At 40.8% G+C, this 22,195-nt stretch overlaps 1 protein-coding gene and 1 long non-coding RNA gene across 4 annotated transcripts in view; one reads left to right on the plus strand and one right to left on the minus strand.

Annotated features, from left to right (window-relative positions):
- Positions 1-22,195, plus strand: part of LOC121104387 — a 117,221-nt gene that overhangs the window by 19,339 nt on the left and 75,687 nt on the right. For all 3 annotated transcript variants that reach the window (XR_005836659.1, XR_005836660.1, XR_005836658.1), the window contains exon 2: positions 5,561-5,621. This is a non-coding gene — a long non-coding RNA (uncharacterized LOC121104387). The remainder of the gene's footprint in view (positions 1-5,560; positions 5,622-22,195) is intronic.
- The window catches only part of CUNH12orf56 (chromosome unknown C12orf56 homolog), an 87,595-nt gene continuing 74,441 nt past the window's right edge, over positions 9,042-22,195 (minus strand). Inside the window, exons 9-13 of the mRNA XM_008684372.2 lie at positions 20,164-20,287; positions 17,760-17,834; positions 17,342-17,416; positions 13,052-13,230; positions 9,042-10,691 (exon numbers count right to left, since the gene is read on the minus strand). Coding sequence (XP_008682594.2) covers positions 10,565-10,691; positions 13,052-13,230; positions 17,342-17,416; positions 17,760-17,834; positions 20,164-20,287 — 580 coding nt within the window. The 3' untranslated portion in view covers positions 9,042-10,564. The remainder of the gene's footprint in view (positions 10,692-13,051; positions 13,231-17,341; positions 17,417-17,759; positions 17,835-20,163; positions 20,288-22,195) is intronic.

Genomic DNA, 22,195 nt, shown 5'->3' on the forward strand with positions numbered 1-22,195 from the left:
GTTTAACCTTTCAAGGAACTGCCAGACTGTTTTCCAAGGCCACTGTGATTTTTTTTTACATTGTCACCAGTAATGTGTGAGGGTTCCGATTTTGCCAAGAATTGCTATTATCTTTTTTATAAAGCCATCTAGGGGGTGAGAAATGGTATCTCATTGTGGTTTTATTTTTCATTTCTCCAATCTGAAGCCAGTTTTTCTATAGTCTAAAAACTAAGAATGGTTTTTACATTCTTTTACACGTTAAGAAAAATATTTCATGATACATGAAAATTACCTGAAATTTAAATTTCAGTCTCTATAAATAGTTTTGTTGGAATATAGCCACACCCACTCATTATGTATAGTCTGTGGCTGCTTTTCTCACTACAGTGGAGTTAAGTAGTTAGAACAATGACTGTGTGGCCTACAAAGCCTAAAATATTTACTACGTGACCATTTACAGAGAAAGTTTACAAACCCCTGGTCTTCAGTATAGTTGGATGAGACCACAGGGTCTGGGGTAAGAAGGAGGAAATATGACTGCCCAGTGGGAATGAATTTTTTTTCTCTTTCTCTCTCTCTCTCTCTCTTTTTCTTTCAGGTAGGCTCCACACCCAACATTGGGCTCAAAAACTCACAATCCTGAGATCTAGAGTGACATGCTCTACGAACTGAACCAGCCAGAAACCCTGGATTTTTTTTTTTCCTTAGTAAAAACAGAATGCAAGCTGGCAGAATAAGGAAAAAAATCAGGATATTATGGAACTTAGGTAGACCACCGTATTTTTACCTGAATCCTCATTATAAGATCGTTCCAAATCTGGGCTCTCCCCATCTTATAAATTTCTCCTAGAATTCTTTTCCTAATCTGCTGCTCTGATCATACATTGTTTATCAGGATCCTCTAAGGGTTTCCCACACCCGCAGACTCTTAGGACCATTTAAACAGAGTCCTGCATGGTCTGACAGCATCTTAATTTTCCAGCACTCACCTTTCCTTTTTTTTAAAGATTTATTTATTTATGAGAGAGAGAGAGAGAGAGAGAAAGAAACTGTGCATGCACATGGGGGGGGGCACGGGGGAGGCAGAGGGAGAGGACAAACCAACTCCCTGCTGAGCTAGGAGCCCAACTCAGGTCTCCTCATGACCTGAGCTGAAACCAGGAATCAGTTGCATAACCGACAGAGCCACCCGGGGACCCCAACACTCACCTTTGACTAGACCTTTGACTAAACCACCCAGCCAGAATTTCAGGATTCTGTGCTTGCTTTTTTTTTTTTTTTTTAAAGTAGGCTCCACACCCAGTGTGGAGCCCAACTCAGGACCTGAGATCAAGACCTGAGCTGAGGGGCGCCTGGGTGGCTCAGTCGTTAAGCGTCTGCCTTCGGCTCAGGGCGTGATCCGAGGATCCTGGGATCGAGCCCCGTGTCAGACTCCTCTGCTGGGAGCCTGCTTCTTCCTCTCCCACTCCCCCTGCTTGTGTTCCCTCTCTCGCTGGCTGTCTCTCTCTGTCAAATAAATAAATAAAATCTTCAAAAAAAATAAAAATAAAAAAAAAAAAAGACCTGAGCTGAGCCCAAAAGTCGGACGCTTAACCAACTGAGCTACCCAGGCTCCCCCAGGATTCTGTGCTTTCATTTACACTTTCTCTTCTGTGTGGAATTTACACTTTCTCTTCTACGTGGAATGCTTTTCTCTTCTCCAAATCCTAGACACATTGTTATTGTGAAATGTTTCAAGCATACAGAGAAGTAAAGAGAATAATACAGGAATATCTGTGCACTTACCAACCACCGAGCTTTGTCAAATCTTACCATTTTCCATGTTCTGTACTGTTAAAAAATTATCACAGACTTAGATATCTTTAAAACCTCCTCAAACACAAAATCTTCTAAATAGGCCTTCGCGATGCACCCAACCAAAATTAAACTCTTCCTCCTATGATCTCCTGTAACACTTTCTTTGTGTCTCTATCATCTGACCTGTTCTGCCCTTGTAAAATATTTTTTTTGAGCATTCCTTACTATTGTCATTCTCATAGTGGGGTACAAAGATTATTTCAGGTAGTCTAAGAAAAAGATATAAAAATTTAAAAATTGTATTTATTCAAAAATGTACGTTAGAAATAGATATACACACAAATGTTTAAAAGTATATATCTAGGGGCGCCTGGCTGGCACAGCGGTTAAGCGTCTGCCTTTGGCTCAGGGCGTGATCCCGGCGTTCCGGGATCGAGCCCCACGTCAGGCTCCTCCGCTATGAGCCTGCTTCTTCCTCTCCCACTCCCCCTGCTTGTGTTCCCTCTCTCGCTGGCTGTCTCTCTCTCTGTCAAATAAATAAATAAAATCTTAAAAAAAAAAAAATATATATATATATATAAAACAACTCCATGATTTCCCAGATATCCTTTAGGACATGGCTAAAGTAGGTAGATTAGAGTAGAAAATTATTGAGTAAAAAATGATGTTATAAAAATATCGAGTAAATAAAAATACAGATGATATGGCAAAAATTTTGAAGCTTGTACTCAAATAATTTAGCTTAGAAAACTTAGCTTATTAGAACAGGCACCCGGTTTTATTTATTTTTGTATGCCCTAAGTACCCAAGTAACTCAGAGACGATGCTTATTGAGTTGAATTGATTTCTCTCTGGGACGAGATCCTTGAAAATCATGTGGCACCTCCTAAACCTTAAGACATTTTGTCCACATCGAACGCCCCTGGCAGAGTACAGGTGAGGCTTCTCCCCCTTTGCCTTTCCTGGCCCCTGTGACACGTTGCTGCCGTCGGGGCTTGATGACGTGTGAAATAATGCTAGCGACAGGCCCGTTCTGAAGGAGTGAGGACGCCAGCTTGCCAGAATGCTCTCATCAGCGTCGCTCCAACGGACCAATCTCAACAAACCTCAGTCTGCGGAGCACTTTAGTTCTTGGATCTGGTCTGCTACACACACACACACACACACACACACACACACACACTCTTACACTCACCAGACTCTGTGTTTTAGAGAAATGTGTCTTGGCTCCTTAAAATTCACTCTTTTGTGGCATCTTGTCCTTATTGTTAACACTGATCTATCCGAAGTCACGTTGGCAACTGAATTTAGTCTTGAGACTTGGCAATGAGGAGTCATTTTGTATAACCAAAGCACGACGTTAGCCAAATTATGTCATACAGTTACAAAACTCCTGTCCCATCTTCCAGTTTTTCTGAGTAAATGTGGCTCTTTGAGAAGTTTCACTCCTCCTACCCTAAAATGACCTTATGGGCTCTCAGATATCAGAGGATTCTAATTGCAATGAAATCTTTCACTTTATTTCCTTTCTTAGGGCCTGCTTTTTGAGGTGGTGTTTTGGAAGAGTGAGGAGTAGTGGGAACCCCTAAGGCCTCTGAGTCACAAAAGGAGATCAGAACATGTCTGAAGTTTGGTTTAACCCCCAAACCTTCACTCATATTGGACCAAATAAACCTCTGGGAGAAGCCCTATGAAACTGCTGTATATGGCTTTAATGTCTTCATTCCTAATTCCTACTGTTAAGGCACGGGTCTTTGCTGATCTTAAAACTCCATGCCAGGACTAGCTTCTAACCAGGACGCTTTTATAAATGAAACAGGGGATACTGGGAAGAAAAAGGCATAAACCACCCAGGGAAGCCGTGATGTTAAGTCACGTCTTGAAACACTTTGAGTCCCTTACCTCTACAGGACACCCTTTCAGACTGGGGACTAGTTTTCAACTTGAAAGTCTGGCGGGTTTCTTAGAGAATTTAATGCTTGGTTTTCATTCCAATGAGATGCCTGTGTTTGCATTGTTTACACTGATCCATTGTTTGTCCCTAAGTGGGAAAACTTGAATTGTCCCGGGTCAAAAAGAGAACAGAAGCAGACTCCACTTACAGATAGGCAAGTGTTCAAGCCAAGCAAAGTCAAAGGACGGCATGGCCTGTAAATACATGTAGTAATTCTGAAAGAGAAGAGTGAAACGTGCTAGCAGGATGCCAAACTCAAGAGCCTGTGTTGTACATTCTACCATATTCATTTTGCAAGAGGAGATGCAGTTTCAGCAAAGCGGCGTGCATTACATTAATACTAATTCGTATTTAATTTTATGAACTTTTCAATCATAAATTTGTGTTGATTTAATAAGAGCATAAATTTTCTTACTCATAGATTTATGTTAGTACATATTAAAGAATCATGACAACAAAAAATAATTTAATTTTGAACGTCCACGGGAATTTTAAAAGTTTAAGAGTCAATTCTCCTGCTTAGAGGGAAGTTTTGCTTTTCTTTGTCTTCCTAACCCAACTGTGCCCTCTGGTGGTTGTAGTTGCTAATAGAAGTAAAATACTCCCTCTATAAATGTTTCCTTTTCACCTAGGTTTGTAGGTCAGCTGTGCAGCAGACAGAGTAATTTCCCGGTAGCAACAATGTTATAAACAATGGCGGTTATTGCAGGATAGCCCACAAAACCCCACAGTGGCTCTGTGCCACTTGATCTACAACCTCCTTCTCCCTCCTCCACTGCCCTCCTCGCTGGCCAAACAGATCACCGTATCCACAGTCTCTGCCAATACAGCTACACCTCTGTCCCCTTCACTTTCAGGAGTCGAAAGAGGATGGAAGTGAGTTAGTGCTTTGGTCAATTCCAACATCTTTACTTATAGGCATAACTTCGGCTGTGAAACCCCACACCTCTCCTGGGGCCTCCAGAAGAGAGGGCCACCTAGAAGGACACTTACAGATCCTCTCTGCCTCTTCCGAGAATCTTGGGGCACATAATCTTGCTTCCTTTTCTTTTGCCTTTTTGCCTTTTGCCTTCTTTGACCCAGAGCCCCTCTTATTTCTTCGTGGTCAGAATCACCTTCCAAGTAGAAAGCAAGAGGAAAGGGAAAGCACACTAGAACAAAATGGAAGGAAAAGAAAATCCTTTGACACAAGGTTTCGCCAAATCCAGAAGCCAGAAATCTCTGATCTCTAATCAATAAACCTTCAGACACCTTGTCTCCTCCATGCTTGAAAACCTCACCAGGCCCCTCTGAGCACTGGCTGGACGAGGAAGGGTGGAGGGAAGACACATTCTCAGTCCACCTGGTACATGTCATACCATCAGCACTAACGTGAGATTCCGAGGCCCCTTCCCCAGTGAGGGACGGTACCGATGTGGACCCTGCTGTGTCCAAATAGATAGAGGTCCTGTTTTAAAGGGACTAGAAGAAGTCTTAGGAATATTATTGAATCCATTTATAGTGACAAAAGGGAAAATTTATATGATTTTAACAAAGTAGGAGAAAACAGCAAGAACATACTGTGTTCTTGTTCAAGTGAAATACTTCAGCCAGAGTACCTGACTGTGGTGAATGACTTAATTTGGAATTACCCTGACATTGACATTTAAAATAAATGAAAGTGTTCTTGATTGTTTCATTTATCTATTGCTATTTAATGAACCCCTCCAGGGAGAGAGGGAGAGGCTTAGGAGCTGGCCAGCAGAGAAACTGTCGTCAAGGGTTTTTTATACACACCAGCAGCATCATACTGTGATACGAATTTTTTTTTCTCTATCATTCTTGTAGGTAAGGAAAGGAAAAGAAAACAGGAAACATTGGAAACATAAATGGGGTCTTTCCTGTGAAGGTGAGTTTCATTTTTTTTTCTGTTGAACTTTGGTAAAGCACAAGGGTTAGATTAATTAATGATTAATAACAACTGAAGATTAGTGAGAATGGGTAGGGTTCCTATTACCTAGATATTTGTATTTAAATTTTTCTCTGCATCATGTATTCTATTTGAAAATGTTTCTGTAAAGTACCAAAATACTTTGGGTGTGAAAAATTAATTTAAAAAATAAACCAATCTAAAACTTAGAAGCTTAAAACAACCCTTTATTTAAAACAAAACAAAAAGTTGAGCTCATAGAATCAGAAAATGGTTGCCTGGGGCTAGGGGACAGGGGGACTAGGGAGAGGTTGCTACTTTCAAGAGTACAAACTTTTAGTTGGAAGATGAAGAAAGTTTGAGGATCTAATGTATAACATGGTGACTCTAGTTGATAATACCATGTTATATCATTGGAACTTGCTAGGAAGGTAGAACTTAAATGTTCTCACCAAAAAAATCCAAAAGGAGAATACATAGGTGATGGACGGTTGGGGGAAATGCTTTCACAGTGTAGAGGCAGATGAAATCATCACATGGTACACTTGTAAATAGTTTACAGTTTTGTCAGTTGCATGTGGAGAATGAAAAGAAAGGAGAAAACTCAGAGGTTGGTCAGGTTTCTTTTTTGAGCAGTGGAATGAATGAAGTACCATCCATGGAGAAGATTGGGGAAGAACAGATTTTTATTTTGGGGGGAGGCAAGGAAGAAAATATAAAATTCCACTTGAACACGTGTATGTATGTTATGCTCGCTCAATAATTTGTAATTGAACTAGATAGTTTAAGGTTTACCCAAACTGTAGGTTTGGGTGTAAGCCAGGTTATAACAAAGTGCCATACTATCTGGGAAATTAGAATAGACGATTAGTATTTAAAGTATGAGTTCATCAAGCAAGTTAGTGTGTCTATTAGGGTAATAGCTACAATTTATTGAGGGGCTTTTATTTGTTTGAACCATATGAAATTGTGGATATTGACAATTTTGAACTTGAAATGGCAATGCCATATGGGTTTGTCCCAGTATATAGTAGCCACAGAATTATTTGTTTATGTATAAGCGAATGATTATTCACAAAAACCGTCAAGGTAGGCTTTTTCTTATCTTATAGTTGATAAAGTGGAAGTTGTGGAAGAGGTTCAATAAGCTGCCAAAAGTCTGATGATGAGGAAGTAGGCAGGAAGGAATCAAAATAAGGTCTTTCTGACGTGGCATCTGTACTATAAGCCACAAAGTCACACTACCAAGATTTCTAGCCAAGAAGTCGTGCTGCCTTCCAAAGGAGAAAAGCTTCAGACACCAAATACACAGATATGCAGATACAGGAGTGCTTGGTCTGACTGGATGGAGAATTGCTGACTGTCTCCCTCCTACAGAGACCCAAGTCCAATTAGACCTTACAAGCCAGCATTGCATTTTAGAAGTAAACACAATGAACAAAAAGCGATCAGTTAACACTATTAAAAGTTGCTCAAAAATTTCCATCAAGCAGTGCCTGGGTGGCTCAGTCAGTTGAGTGTCCAAGTCTTGATTTCGGCTGGGTCATTAACTCAGGGTTGTGATTTCGGCTCCAGTCATTATTGCAGGGCGGTGAGATCAAGCCGTGAGTTGGGCTCTGTGCTCAGCAGGGAGTCTGCTTGAGATTCTCTCTCCTTCTGCCCTTTGCCCTGCTCATGCTGTTTAAGTCAAAGGCTAAAAGAAGTTTACATGATTAAAACGCTTTCTGTCTATCCTTGGAAGAATATTTCCCACATAACTCTTGCATTGATAATATCAATTAGAGCCAACAGTCCTTCATGGTGGTAAGCGATAGAAATGGTCACTTGTCAATTAAGTCACACTCCTGCTAATAGAAAATTGAATTTTTAAATTTAATAACCAAATGAATGTGCTCTTCAATGCTATATTGATCAGGGGCTCTCTGAGTATAGTAGCTAGTCCCCCAATTGGTTCAAAAAAATAAAGCCAGTACATACATACATACATACATACATACATTTATTTATTTATTTATTCATTTATTTAAAAGGCCAGTACTTACTAATCTGTAAGTTCTGCCAGCTTCGATATTATTTTAATAATAATGATGGTAATAATAATAATAAGTATCATGTACTGAATCCTTACTACATGCCACATACCATGATATGTGCATTAACACCATCTTTGCATAAAAGCTCCTAACAACCTTATGGGATAGGTTGTTCTTTGTTTTGACTGAAGCATAGAGATAGTAATTTCCCGATGCCCAAAACTAGTGCAGAGCTGAGATTTAAACTCAGCCATTTAGGGGCACTCATTCAGTTAGGTGGCTGCCTTTGGCTCAGGTCCTGATCTCAGGGTCGTGGGATCCAGTCCTGGTTCAGGCTCCTGGCTCAGTGGGGAGTCTCCTTCTCCCTCTCCCTCTGCCCCTCTCCCTGCTTATGCGCCTGCTGTCTCTCTCTCTTTCTCTCTCAAATAAATAAAATCTTAAAAAAAAAAAAACCTCAACCATTTAAACTCAATTTAAACTCATTTAAATTCAAAACCCATGCTCTTACCCCCTATTATATATATGTGTATACACATACATGCACACATATATGTACATATAAAATGGTAGAGCTGACTACCGTGAGTTTACTTTTAGTGCGGGTGGTAAATAGCAATGCTTGTCTATTATAAAAGTGGTCAAAGAGTCTAGAATCTTCAGCCCAGCCTGAAAACTAGCTGTGTGCTTGGTTTTTTTTTGATGATCCTTTGTATTTCTAAAAAGTTATAAATGTGATTTTCATATTCAAAATTTTTCTACAATTAGATTTCCTTAAAGTAATTATTTTGTAGTTGAAGCCAATATTTAGTCAATCAAATGTGTCTGATAACTAAGAGAGATGGATTATTTAGTGATTTTCTTGGCTTTGGCAACAATGCAAAAAACAGTAGGAAAGAACTGTAGCAGGATAACCCTTTAAAGTGTTGATTTTGGGGTTCCCCTCCCACACTGTGCAAACAAATAGACAAAGGCCATAAGAAAATCAAGATGACAAATATTCAGGGGCGCCTGGGTGGCACAGTGGTTAAGCGTCTGCCTTCGGCTCAGGGCGTGATCCCGGTGTTATGGGATCGAGCCCCACATCAGGCTCCTCTGCTATGAGCCTGCTTCTTCCTCTCCCACTCCCCCTGCTTGTGTTCCCTCTCTCGCTGGCTGTCTCTATCTCTGTCAAATAAATAAATAAAATCTTTAAAAAAAAAAAAGATGACAAATATTCAACCATTAGCTTTCAGGAATGCCACTGATGTAGCCCTACGTGGAAAGATGCAGATGGGTTCTGACAGAGCTTTTGCTCCCACGGATTTGATAAAGTCTGCTCTCGGAGAAAAGAGAACAGTGGGAGAGAAGAGGCATCTAGCACCTCAGACACATGGGAGGGAAGCCCAAGCCCTCTCTGGAGCCAGCACCGCTCCTGGCCCAGAGCCAGGGCATGGTTTAGAAGCTGAGGCAGAGCTGAGTTGATCCTCTTGTTGTCATTCTGTGGGTTCCACCATTCATCAGCCCACTATCCATCATTAGTCCAGTCTGAAGTCTTGTTGCCTTTGTCCCAAGAATCTTTTTATATGCTTCTGATTGACCATCTCCTGGGAGCAGTCCCTCATCTAACAGTCCAGGACACTCATAAGCACCCTTCTACTCCCCCCATCACTAACCCCCAGACTGGAAACTGGAAGACTTGTAGTGGGTGACAGTGGAGAGGGTGTCAGTGGAGAGGGCTTGGACACTTTGTGGGGTGATGTTGTGACAGCTGAAAGGGAAATGTTTGGTCCAAAGAAAGCAGCATTATTTGGGATCCACGTGAAATCGTCCACTGAGCCAGGGTCGCAGAGGAATGCACTACCCCATCACAGAGCGTTAAGAAGTGAGAATGTTAGAGCTGGACAAGAGATTGCAGAACATCTCGTCCCACCCTTCCACATGCAGAGTAGACTTTCTTTGAGGTCAAATAGCTGGCTAATGGCTCCGTTGCAACCAGTAATAAGATGTCATGAGTGAGTTTAATCCTTTGTCCAGTGCACAGCACGGGCACATCTGGTTTGGGAGCTCTTTCTTTGGGGTTTTCTCTGATCCTCCTTCAAGTCATGGTAGGTCGAACAGAGGACCCACTTTCTAAGTTCTTAAAGGCCCAAGTTCAATAGCTCACAGTGACACCAAAGTGAAGTTTTTGTTGGATTAGTTTATTGCCATAAGATATAGTGAAGACTTCTTTTTTTCAATGGTTGGGAGAGCCACAATTGCTTGTAGACACTTTCTCTTCCACAGAGACTCTATGAAACTGCTTGCACTAGCCCACAGGTGCCTGGAACTGAGCACCAGAAAGCATTTAATCGTGTTGAAGAAAGTCCAAGCTTCTTCCCCAGGATAAATGAGGACCCGACCTTCCTTGTGGCTATCCCTGTGTTGTTCTGCTCATTCTCCCATGAATACTTATTTCACTAGAATTTTTACAGGTGGAGAAGGAGGGTGTCTATCTATCGCTCGGCATTTCTCTAATGATCACTTTGTAAACCACAGTTTATCTTTGGATATTTCAATGGCTTCATACCACTCACCATTATTATACCAATTATTACATCATTATTACAGAACTCATCAAGTTGCACTTTCTACATTTGTTTTCCATGGGCTTCTGTTCCCTTTGTAGTTTTTTATTTTTAGAAACCTTTTTAGAGAAACACTCGTTTTTAGCACCACTTTACGTATGCCAGTGTATTTAAACAGTTTCTTTTTGTGGCGGATAAAAAACTTAAAAGACTTCCCTTACAGGTATTGTTGGAACATTCAAATAAAATCTGTTTATAAGACACAGGGATAGCCAGGTATTAAACGAATTAAATAAGTTTTCTCATAAATATTAGGTTGACTCCTGGTTAACATTTTAGACTCTTATTAATATTTCACACATTGTTTCTGTTCAACTAATTTCAGAACTTCATGAAAAAGTTGAATGGTAGGTTGGGTAAGAGGGTACCACAATGGGAGCCTTTTTTCCAAGGCCGGCATGTGAATAAAGTACCTGCAAATCATAAAAAGAAACACAGTAGCTTTAAAAACAAGAATTTCACATTGGTCACATCAGCACGTATACACTCGCTGGCATAGGGCTGTTGGATAGGGGGGTCTAAGCCACAAGATTTGGCCAGCATTTTCGTCTGATCTCCCCTGTTGGGTGACCTAGAAGATCTCTGATATGTGTGCCTTTCAGCTGATTGAGACACTGTACTACAGCAAAGGAAGTGAATTTCATTAATAATGTATCCGTTATCAAGTCATTAATAGGGAAGCCAGGACTGTCCTCACCACAATGTTTCCTTGGGCAATACACAGGAAATTGAAATAAAAGGGTCAAGTTAGGAAAGGTAGGGTTCATATGGCCTTAGTAGAAGTTTAGAAAAGGCCAGGGGAAGAAACAAAAGTGAGAAAGCCTTAAGCCCTCCCTTGATGGTTTAAAAGATAGGTTCTCTGGGCGCCTGGGTGGCTCAGTCATTAAGCATCTGCCTTCGGCTCAGGGCGTGATCTCAGGGTCCTGGGATCGAGCCCTCCATCGGGCTCCCTGCTCCGCTGGGAGCCTGCTTCTTCCTCTCCCACTCCCCCTGCTTGTGTTCCCCCTCTCTCTGGCTCTCTCTCTCTCTCTCTCTGTCAAATAAAGAAATAAAATCTTTTGAAAGAAAGAAAGAAAGAAAGAAAGAAAGAAAGAAAGAAAGAAAGAAAGAAAGAAAAAGAGAAGGAAGGAAGAAAGAAAGAAAAGAGAAAAGAAAAGAAAGAAAGAAAAAGAAAAGATAGGCTTTCAACCCCGGGTGCACATTAGAGTCACCTGGGGAGTTTTTTAAACATCAGTACCCAGGCCCCACCACAGGCTGACTGAACAGAGGTTCTCCTGTGAGACCTGGGTATCAGTATTTTTTCACAGTGACTCTGGTGATTCTAATGCACGCACGTTGAAAATCACTAGTCTGAAACAAGGATCACAAACCTAAACGCGCCCAGGTAACCCATTAGGAGGAGGGTCAGGTGAGAGTGGGGAGGAGGCAGGGGCACACTAAGGGATCTACAGGGGGCAGCTGCTCGTGGGCTCCCGCCAACTACTGTCACGTGGGAATGTGACACCATTTTGGCAGTTGTTCGGATTTTTAAATGTGCATAACTAATATTTAAAAAGTGGGTTGTGTGATAACATGCCACAACATGGAGGCAGCTTGAAGATGTGATGCTAAGTGAAGAAGTCTGACACAGGCCATACAGCGTATGATTCCATTTATGTGAAATGTCCAGAACAGGCAAATCCCAGAGAGGTGGATTAGTGGTTGCCAGGGGCTGGGGGAGGGGAGCATGGCATGTGACTGCTTAATGGGTACCAGGTTTCTTTAGAGGTGATGAAAATGTTCTGCAATTAGACAGTGGTGATGGTTGCACAACATTGTGAAATGTATTAAAAGCACACTTTAAAATAGTGAATTTCATGCTATATGCATTTTACCTAAAAAAAAAAAAAAAAAAACGAGGAAAAAATTAGGTTGTGTGAACCAGTTCAGAGCAGGCCAAACAAATCCCTTTTATAGGCGCCAGAGTGGAACCTATGGTGTAAAACCACATGGAGGAAAACCAGGGTCCACAAATTGGGCTGAAATGTTTTAAAAAGCCAATCGAGGGCCATAATGTATGCCTCCACATCCTTTTATGTCCACACCCAAACTGGTAGCAAAGCTGTGNNNNTGAACCTTTTTCATCTTAAGTCAGGCACAAGCTGGGTTTTTTTCCTTGATAGGCGCTAATGCAGAGCTGAGCAGCTGCCAGCCTATAAATAGAAGTGGGAACCCCTGAGGTGCGGACAGGCTGGCTGACGAAACCCCTGCTTGTTACTGCTCTTCCTTACTGTTTCGTTACTGAGTCGGAGAGGGGTAAAGGAAACAAACAAAAAATAATATCCACACTCGTTAATGGTTTCTCCTTTATCGATTGTGGGGTTTTTTTGGGGGGGGGTTGCTTTTTCCCCCAATGCTTCAGTTAAATTCACAATCCCTAATTCATCACCCCCTTTGGTAGGGTTGGTTACTCTTGGTTCCTCGCAGCATGTTAACATCATTACTACCTCTGGGAGGTGCTGGCTGCCGCAAAGACAATGAGTGAGACACAGTTCTTTGAAGAGCGTCTGATGTTTCATTGGTCTTTTCTAGCCTGGGAATACCCTTCAGATGGCAGTGGCTCTGAGAGCTCCGCAAACCCTACGGTACCACAGATCACAGTGGGATAGCAGTACACACAAACCAGAATTGCCCATCTTCACTTCCTCTTCTACGTACTGGGCCAGGTGGCCGTTCTGCCTGAAAACCAGAAATGAGTGTATTTTTCTGCAGACGAGACTCAGACTTTTCTCACCTGAATTCTTCTGTGTAGTCATTCCTAATACACTCCGCCAAAGTCTTGCTGTGCTGCAGGCAGCTCTTGAGGATGTAAAATTGCTGATACAACAGAACTGCTTGGCTGGGACGCAGCAGCTGAAGTGAAGCTGAAAGCCCCTTTACCACTTGTTTCACGATAGTGGCCACGAAAGTGATCTAAACAAGAAAAAGGCAGTTGCTTGTAGGCCACATGCCACCCGTAAGACACCTATTTCAGCTGGGGCCTCACCTCTAAAGCTAGGCAAAGTCCTCACCACCTTACAACAGTACTCTTGCACTGTTTCTCACAGAAATGGCATTCAGAGAGGACCAGACCATAGACCGACTGGGTTTACCATTCACTGCCCCCCCCCAAGCAGAATCAGAACGAATACTGACTGTCAAGGAAATTTGGTTCCAATGTAAAAGGAGAACATTGGAGAGAAGGGGAACTTGGAAAGGTCCATGGCCTCCTCCAGGAGGGAAGATGGTTTCTCTTCTCTTCTGTGAAGGACAAGTGGCCCACAGAGATAAACTCCCTGTGCCTTTCAAAGAAGGTTCTTCCAAGGCAGTGGTTCTCAAAATTTAGTATGCCTAAAAATCACCTAGACAGCTCAATAAACATGCGGAATCCTGAGCCCCACCTCAGGATATTTGCCATAAACAATTCTGATGGCTTTGTTCCTCAGACCACACCTTGAGAAACACTAAGTGAGAAAGCAAAGAAAACCGGGCTTGACACAAGCAAGTGATGTTGATGTCCCTGTTAGCTGGGGTTTTCCTCAGGAGTATGTCTGCTATCATTTCTAAAATGGAAATAGTAACAAGAATGTGAAGTTATTGAGTTGCTGCTTCTCACACACACAAAAAAAAGCCATTGAAAACAGAACCAAGGAGCGTCTGGCTGGCTCTGTTGGTAGAACATGTGACTCTTGATCTTGGGTTGTGAGTTCAAGCCCCACACTGGGTGTAGAGATTAGTTTAGAAAACACACACACACACACACACACACACACACACACAAAACAGTACCAAATAACAAAAACCAAGAACAATGGATTCCACAAGTCTTTTGTGTGTGTGTGTGTGTGTGTGTGTGTGTGTGTGTGTGTGTTTGTGAGGGGGGCACATTTTCGATCAACTATCCATAAATGTAGGCTACTGTAAAAACAGAAAGGAACTCTAGTGTCATTTCAGGCTCTAACCAGCATGCTCCTTTGCATGCCAATTAATTTTGTATCAGTAAAAGTGTTGCCTTTTCTATCGATGTTGCTACTGGCCCTTCCCAAGTAGGACAGGTGGTTTGGGTTCTCTCCAGTCCAGATCTGTATACACATATTGATTAAATACTGTGTCAGGCAGACACAGATGATTGAGGTTGGAGAGTCTGGAGCAGTAGAACAAAGCAATGACCATTTGGGGAGTAAATTTCTAACTTCTTTTGCATCTTGCTCTAACCAAGTAAGAGAATCAGCCAGAGCTGACTGACATGCTGGTGGATTCAATGATCACAACAGCTTTCTTGCGTGTACATTTCTCTCAAATGGCCTGTTTCTACCCATACTCTTTAGAACAGAGTTAATATTGAAACTTTCAACAAGGCTAGTGGTCCTTTTGTCACCTTTCATCCTGGCATACTTGATGGTCACAGACTGACTTCATACTCAACTCAACTCCTTTGGTGAGCCAACCCTAGAGGTTGATAAAGAAACTTCCCTGTGGCTTGGAGTCCTTAGTACCCCCAGACTTCATACATCAGTTCAGATGATAGGGTCTGCAACCACTTCACAGAAAAAGTAAGGATCTTGCATCTTGCACATAAGAGCTTCTGTTGCTATGAATGACTAGAAATTTATGACATGCCTTGAAGTGGGCCAGAGACCAGTTAGCGTCTGTGTGCTGCTACGGGAGCCAAGTTCATGGGCTCAGTCTCTGTATAAGGCAGCTGGCTGTAATACTGCCAAGTGTACCTCTGGCCCTAGCCAGATTTTTGTAAACATATGTCACAGGGATCTGGCAAGAAAATCTACATTCCTGAGGACATATTCAGCATAACGATAGAAAATAGCCCAAAGTAGGAAACCATCGATGGCCAACAGAGGCGTGTTTGTATATGAAAAAAGACATATTATGTCATGTCAAATCCTCCATTAGCAATGAAAATTTAGTTTGGTTTACTACTTTTTGAAGAGATCTCCCATTAAATGTATGTTGATTGAATGTACGAGTACATGAATGAATAAAGGAAAATTAAGTTTGGGGAAATGAGAAGAGATGGGATAAATTTTTATAGAATTAATTCAGCAGATATTTATTGAATATCCGTTATGTGCCTACCACAACAGACATAGCTCCCACCATCATGGCACTTGGAGTCTTTTGGGGGAGAATGACATTGTGTCAGTCTTGACAGACTGGGTTATACTGCAGTGACAAAGTCCACGAAATACTGTGGTAACAAATTTCACAACAAAGGTTTACTCCTTGCTCACACTGTATGTCTCTTATGGGTTGGCAGGGGGTTCTATTCACTGTAGTCACTGAGGACTGTATGGAGTGCTGCCACTCACCATGCCAGAAGGAAAAGAGAATGCAGAGAAGCATGCATTTGCTCTTAAACCTTCTGGCAAGAAGCGACACAGGCTACTTATGCTCACATTCCATTGGTGAAAGCAAGAACAGAGAATTTCAAGTGGGGAGGGAAGTACAATCCTACCATGTGCCTGGAAGGAGAAAGAGCCAGAACGTATGTGGGCACTAATGGCTACCACAGGGAAGAACCAAACAGTAACACCAACAAAGGCCAACTGCAACAGTAACAAGTCCTGTGAAGGGAAGGAGGAAGACACCAAGCTATGACTAAGCGCTCCAATAATGGGGAATCTGATCTAGTCAGAGTTGAGAAAATCATCCCCCCACCCTGTCCCAGAAAGGGGCACTGAGGCCTGAAGGATTAGTAGAATTTAACGTGGAGAAAGGAGGGCATTTCAGACAGACAGAAGGAACAGTGAAGGTCCTGTGATGGAGTTGGGGGTGTTGGAGGTGGGCAGTGAGTAAGAGGCCCACATAAGGAACGTGAGGGACTAGATGAGCCTTGTAGGCTATCTCTTTTTTATGAGAGATTTAAAGCAAGGCACGACATAATCAGGCTTTTTTTAGTAGATCCCTTTGACTAGTCTGGTGGGAAAATAGGGACAGACCATGCGGATGTGATTATAATGTCAAGGACAGAGACGGTACTATGGACTAGGATAGTGGTAGCCAGGACAGAGTGCCCCGATGATCCCAAGTGTTAATTCATACTCGCCACCTCATACTCGGTGTTTAAGATAAATGTTCAGGGGGCACCTGGGTGGCTCAGTCGGTTAAGCAGCCTGCTCTTGATTTCAGCTCAGGTCATGATCTCAGGATCCTGGGATCCAGCCCTGTGTTGTCGGGCTCCCTGCTGGGGGGGGGGTGTCTCCTTGAGGAATCTCTTCCTCTCCTCTGCCCCTCCCTCCTGCTCGCTCTCGCACTCTCTCTCTCAAATAAATCTTTTTTAAAAAGACAAACATTGATATTTTCACTTACTTATACAGCTAGTATTTTAATATATTCTGTTTCCTACAGAATATATTTTAGGGTTTTTTCATGAAATGAAGATCACATTTAAGAGATCATTTCAGGGGGGCGCCTGGGTGGCTCAGTTGGTTAAGCATCTCATTTTTTTTTTAAGATTTTATTTATGTATTTGACAGAGAGAGACAGCCAGCGAGAGAGGGAACACAAGCAGGGGAAGTGGGAGAGGGAGAAGCAGGCTCTTAGTGGAGGAACCTGATGTGGGGCTCGAACCCAGAACACTGGGATCACACCCTGAGCCGAAGGCAGATGCTTAACCACTGCGCTACCCAGGTGCCCCATAAGCACCTCATTCTTGATTTTGGCTCAGGTCGTGATCTCAGGGACATGAGATTGAGCCCTCCTTCAGGCTCTGTGCTGAGTGTGGAGCCTGCCTAAGATTCTCTCTCTCTCTCTCTTTCTGTCCCTCCCTGCTCATGCTCTCTCTCTCCAAAAAAAAAAAAAAAAAAAAAAAATTTAAAAGGCTATCATTTCAGTACCCTAAGCACTCACACCCCAAATATAAAAATGCTTTATTTTAATTAAATAATAAAATCATCAGATTTACATTTTGCTTCTGTTTTATAAATATGACTACTTAAGATAAAATTTGTATTTTATTAATCAAGCACAAGAGCACCTGTTTAATTAGTTATGAGTGAAGGTTTTGTTTTCGCTTCTCTGTACTTACTATGGGAGGACGACTTTGTAGAAAGGACATCATCCAGCTAATAGCAAACTTTGTTGATCCCAATCCAAGATTTCCCTGAAAGACTCAAGGAAATAAACAAGTTATGTTCATGAAGTCCAAATTGTACATGAAAGGATATTCATTCTCAAATACATTTTATCTTGATTAATGAAATCTGTATAATCAGTATTTAGAAAAAAATTGAAAAAATAAAATCAGTATTTAGGAAAATAAACAGGATGAGTACTTAAGAGCAAAGGTAGTATTTAAGTCAGCTGATTTTGGAGACCATCTCTAATACAAGCATATTAAAGGTATATTATTATTCATGTGATATATAACCATAGGTATGTAATAGTCATATGATACGGATAACGATCATGCAATATAATATGTATGATAAAAATATATATCGTACCTGCTGAAAGACAAGAAGTATTTCATATATAAGTGCCGTAGCTGTATCTGTATATTCCACGATAAGCTTCTGTAACTAGAATTTTGAATAATCAAGACAATATAATTGGCAGTGCCAAAAAAAATGGCAATTTCTCCTGGTTACCATTAGGTACTTACAGAAAAATTTTTGATTAACTGAAAATATGAGTGTGGTCAGTTTTCCCATTCTGTTTGGTTCAGACATTCTCAAAAAAAAAAAATGGCGCTCATAAAAAGACTACACATTGAATAATGTCTAAGAAAGTGGATCAGGGAAAGAAGATACAGTGGCCCACAGAATACTAACACACCAAAAACTGCATACTTGATTTGCAAAACCATTCAGATCAATAACCCTACATCCTTTCAAGACTACTAAAATATGCTCCCTAGAATTAAGGTAGGAGATTTTCTGGGAAATTTAGGCTTATGCCCAGCGTGAACTACAACTCCCTTTGTAAAATGAGTAAATATAGGGCTTAGAGACCTTTTTTTTTTTTTTTTGCCCTCAAGAACTCCAGTTAGTGAGGCTGTCTTCTAGCCTCAAGTAACTCTTCTAGCCCATATGCCACTTGGTGCATGGGAACTATGTCTGTGGACCAACACATCTTCCCTGACACTATTCCTTGCAAGAAAGAGCTCTAGTTTGAAATCTCCCGCTCTGTTAGACCTTGGAACCAAAACGTATATGATCTGCTCATGGCTGCACTGATAGCCCAGGTGCAAAAGATCTCCAAGTCCAAAAGCAGGAAACTCGGACCTATCTATTCTGCCCACTAATCTGGAAATACCATAGGCAGTCAAGTCAGCTAATCCAAAACCAAATTCCTTGTGTCCCTTTTGAACCTACTCTTCTTGCTGTAATTCTTAGCTGACACCCAGGCCAGAATCTAAAAGTCATCTAATCTTCACAATTATTTTCACATCAACATATCGATGCAATTTCCTAAAAATTTCTGGAATCTATCCTCTTTACAACTACCATCCCTTTTCTTTTCTTCATTAATTTACTCAACAAATATGCGTCAGACACTGTAGTAAGTGTTGGGGTTACAATGGGGAAGCAACAGAGACATGGACCGTGCCCTCATGGAAGATAGTGGGGAACAAACAATAGTCTAACAATCGAATACATAATTGCATCGTTGCTAACTGAGACAAGAGCTCTGAAAGAAGAGTACAGGAAGTTAGGAGAGCTCTAAAATGAAGCCTAAGTCTCATTTCGGGCGTCGAGGATAGGTTCACTCTGGCCTCTGTCATTCCTCATCTGGACGACTGCACTACCTTCTTACCCCCGCCTGAGTCTTGCTTCCATCCCACTCGTTAATCCCTCATCCACTTACTCCACTGTTGAAAATGGTATCATAGGTACTCCACATACTCTCTAATATTCATATATATGAATCGTTCTATAATAGTCATACATATGAATATTATATTCATGTTATATTTAATTAACATCTGTCTCTCTAACCAGACTATAAACCAGTGAGGGCAGAGGTTGGGTCTGTTTTGCTTCTCGTTTGGACCCCACTGCCTGCACACTGTTTACCTCAGAGTTTCCGTAAATATTTATTGAGGGAATGAATACATCTAAGAGTTTTCTAAAACATAACTCTAATTCTGTGTTTAAGAACTATCAAGTCATATCCCATCCTTTAAAAAAAGTTCTGTGTTGTCCTGCTCAAAATAAACTAATAATAAGCTGATTTATTCTCTCAGAACATGTGCTTTCTAGGTCGTCTGATATTGCTAATGTTTTAGTAAAACCTTAGAAAAACAGGTAATTCTCACTGAGTTTGTGCTACTTAGATAGGTAAGGAGATGGTAAACTAAGGCAAGAGAGTTAACCCTAAAATCTTTTAAACACAGTGCTTTTTTGGGCACCAAGGGGGTTCAGTTGGTTAAGCATCTGCCTTCAGCTCAGGTCATGATCTCTGGGTCTGGGGATCAAGTCCTGCATCAGGCTTCCTGCTCAGCGGGGAATCTGCTTTTCCCCCTCCCCCTCCCTCCTGCTCTCTTTCTCACCCTCGCTCTCTCTCAAATAAATAAATAAAATCTTAAAAAAAAAAAAGACAGTGCTTTTTTACTATTAGGCCTCTACTGTGGAATTACATATACATACATATACATATACATTAGACAAATAGATTTATCTAATGCATACTGAATACTAATTTTTCCTTAGTATACATACTTTAAAACATATAAAATAGATACATTAATATTGACAGACTAGCTATCCAAGTTTTGAGGTTAATGGCAAAATATTTACTCTTTAATTATATTTCTATATTCTACAATGTTTTGGTCCACATTAGAAGCCAGGAAGCCAGGGCACCCCTATATATTATATATAGTCTACCCCCAAATTCTCAACTCACCTCAGCATCAAAAGACATCTCAACTAAAGTTGAGTCAGCCACCAACTGGATATCAAGCACAGGACAAGATTTTGGAATCTGGGGTTCACTAATTAAAATTACCAAAAGATTAAACAATGTTCCCCTGAAAAAAAATAAAAGGCAATTAATGAATAAAGTTTGAAAAGTAAAACAGTAAAGCCAAGTTTGCAGACATTGAATAGAATTAAAAATATAAAGCATTGCAGACCATTCTTGAATGAACTTTTGGATCCTTGGACATGCAAACAATTGAGTGGTGGTAAAACATTTAAATGAAAATATATAATCTTGGTCTTTTGACTCAAAGCAAGTTTTGTTTTGTTTTGTTTTGTTTTGTTTTGTTTTAAAGAGAGCATGCACAAGTGTGAGCGCAGGGGTTGGGGGGGCAGAGGGAGAGGAAGAGAGAGGATCTTAAGCAGGCTCCATGCCCAGCACACAGTCTGACAGGGACTCAATCTCACGACACTAAGATCATGACCTGAGCTGAAATCAAGAGTCCATCTTAACAGACTGAGCCACCTAGGTGCCCCTCAAAGCAAGTATAATTCTAGAAGTTCACATAGCTTAGAAAACTTAGTAAGTCTGGACTTAAGGGAAGTTTGGGAGATTTCAATTATAGCAGTTTTTTATAAAGGGCTCTCCCCGTGCCCCAAAGGGCTTTTTATGGACTGTTTATTCCAGGCAATATTATAGTCAAATAGATTCTGTGGTCGAGAGAGGTATAGGAAATACTTGGCTAAACCAAATTCGTTGGATATCTTTACTGGACTCCTCAAAAGCTTTCATATGCTCACATGCACTGTATATCTCTGCGACAAGAAACTGCCATACGAAGCATTTCTTAAAATGCTTACTTAATCACAGGTTTTTCTGACTCTAGAACTGTTTTTAAAATTTTTTAATTAAGATATGGTTGACAACTGAATATTAGTTTCAGATGTACAAGATAGTGATTCAGCAATTATATGCATTATCAGTTGCTTCCCATGATAAGTGTAGTTACCATCTGTCACCAAATGAAGTTATTATAATATGATTAACTATATTCCCTATGCATCCCCGTGACTTACTTATTTTATAACCGGAAATTTGTACCTTTTAATTCCCTTCACCTATTTTACCCATCCCCCCATTCCCCTCCCATTTGGCAACCACTTGTTTGTTCTCTGTATTTATGACTCAGTTTCTCTTTTCATTGTATTTGTTTACTTTGTTTTTTTAGATTCCATGTATAAGTGAAATCATATGGTATTTGTCTTTGACTCATTTTACGTAGGATACTACCCTCTAAGTCCATCCATGTTGTCACAAATGGCAAGATTTCATTCTTTTTTATAGCAAAATAATATTCTATTGTATGTATGCACAGCATCTTCTTTATTCATCTATCGGTAGATATTTAGGTTGCTTCCATATCTTGGCTATTGTAAATAATGCTGCAGTAAATATAGGGTTGCATATATCTTTTTGGATTAGTGTTTTAATTTTCTTTGGATGACTACCCAGAAATAGAATTACTGGGTCATATGGTACTTATATTTTTAGTTTTTTTGAGGAACCTCCATACTGTTTTCCAGAGTGGCTGCACTAATTTATATTCCCACCAACAGTTCAAAAAAAAAAAAAAAGAGGATGGAGCTCTTCTTTTAAACAAAGCATTTCAGAGGCTGACTGTTCCACTGAAGACTACTAGCTGTTAGTTAATAAAACTAGTGTTACTTTAAGTCTTTTCCTTTCAAAAGCAGTATACTATCCATTAACCTACACTAATAACTCACTTAAATTGTTACTGTATGTTTGAATAATATACTCTATTATTCAAAAAGGAAAAAGGAAAAAAATCACAGTCCAAATGGAGCATTCTGAGGAGATGGGATTTGGCAATACCGTCTTCATATGTGTTATAAAATTCATGTACAGTTGAAAAGGAGCCAAGAGCAGATCACTAGGAAAATCAGTTGGCTAACTGAAGACAGTATCAGAGTAGCTTTGACAGATGGCAGTAGTAAAA

Source organism: Ursus maritimus, unplaced genomic scaffold (genome assembly GCF_017311325.1).
Source record: "Ursus maritimus isolate PB19 unplaced genomic scaffold, ASM1731132v1 scaffold_21, whole genome shotgun sequence".
In the NCBI taxonomy this organism is placed as follows: Eukaryota; Metazoa; Chordata; class Mammalia; order Carnivora; family Ursidae; genus Ursus; species Ursus maritimus.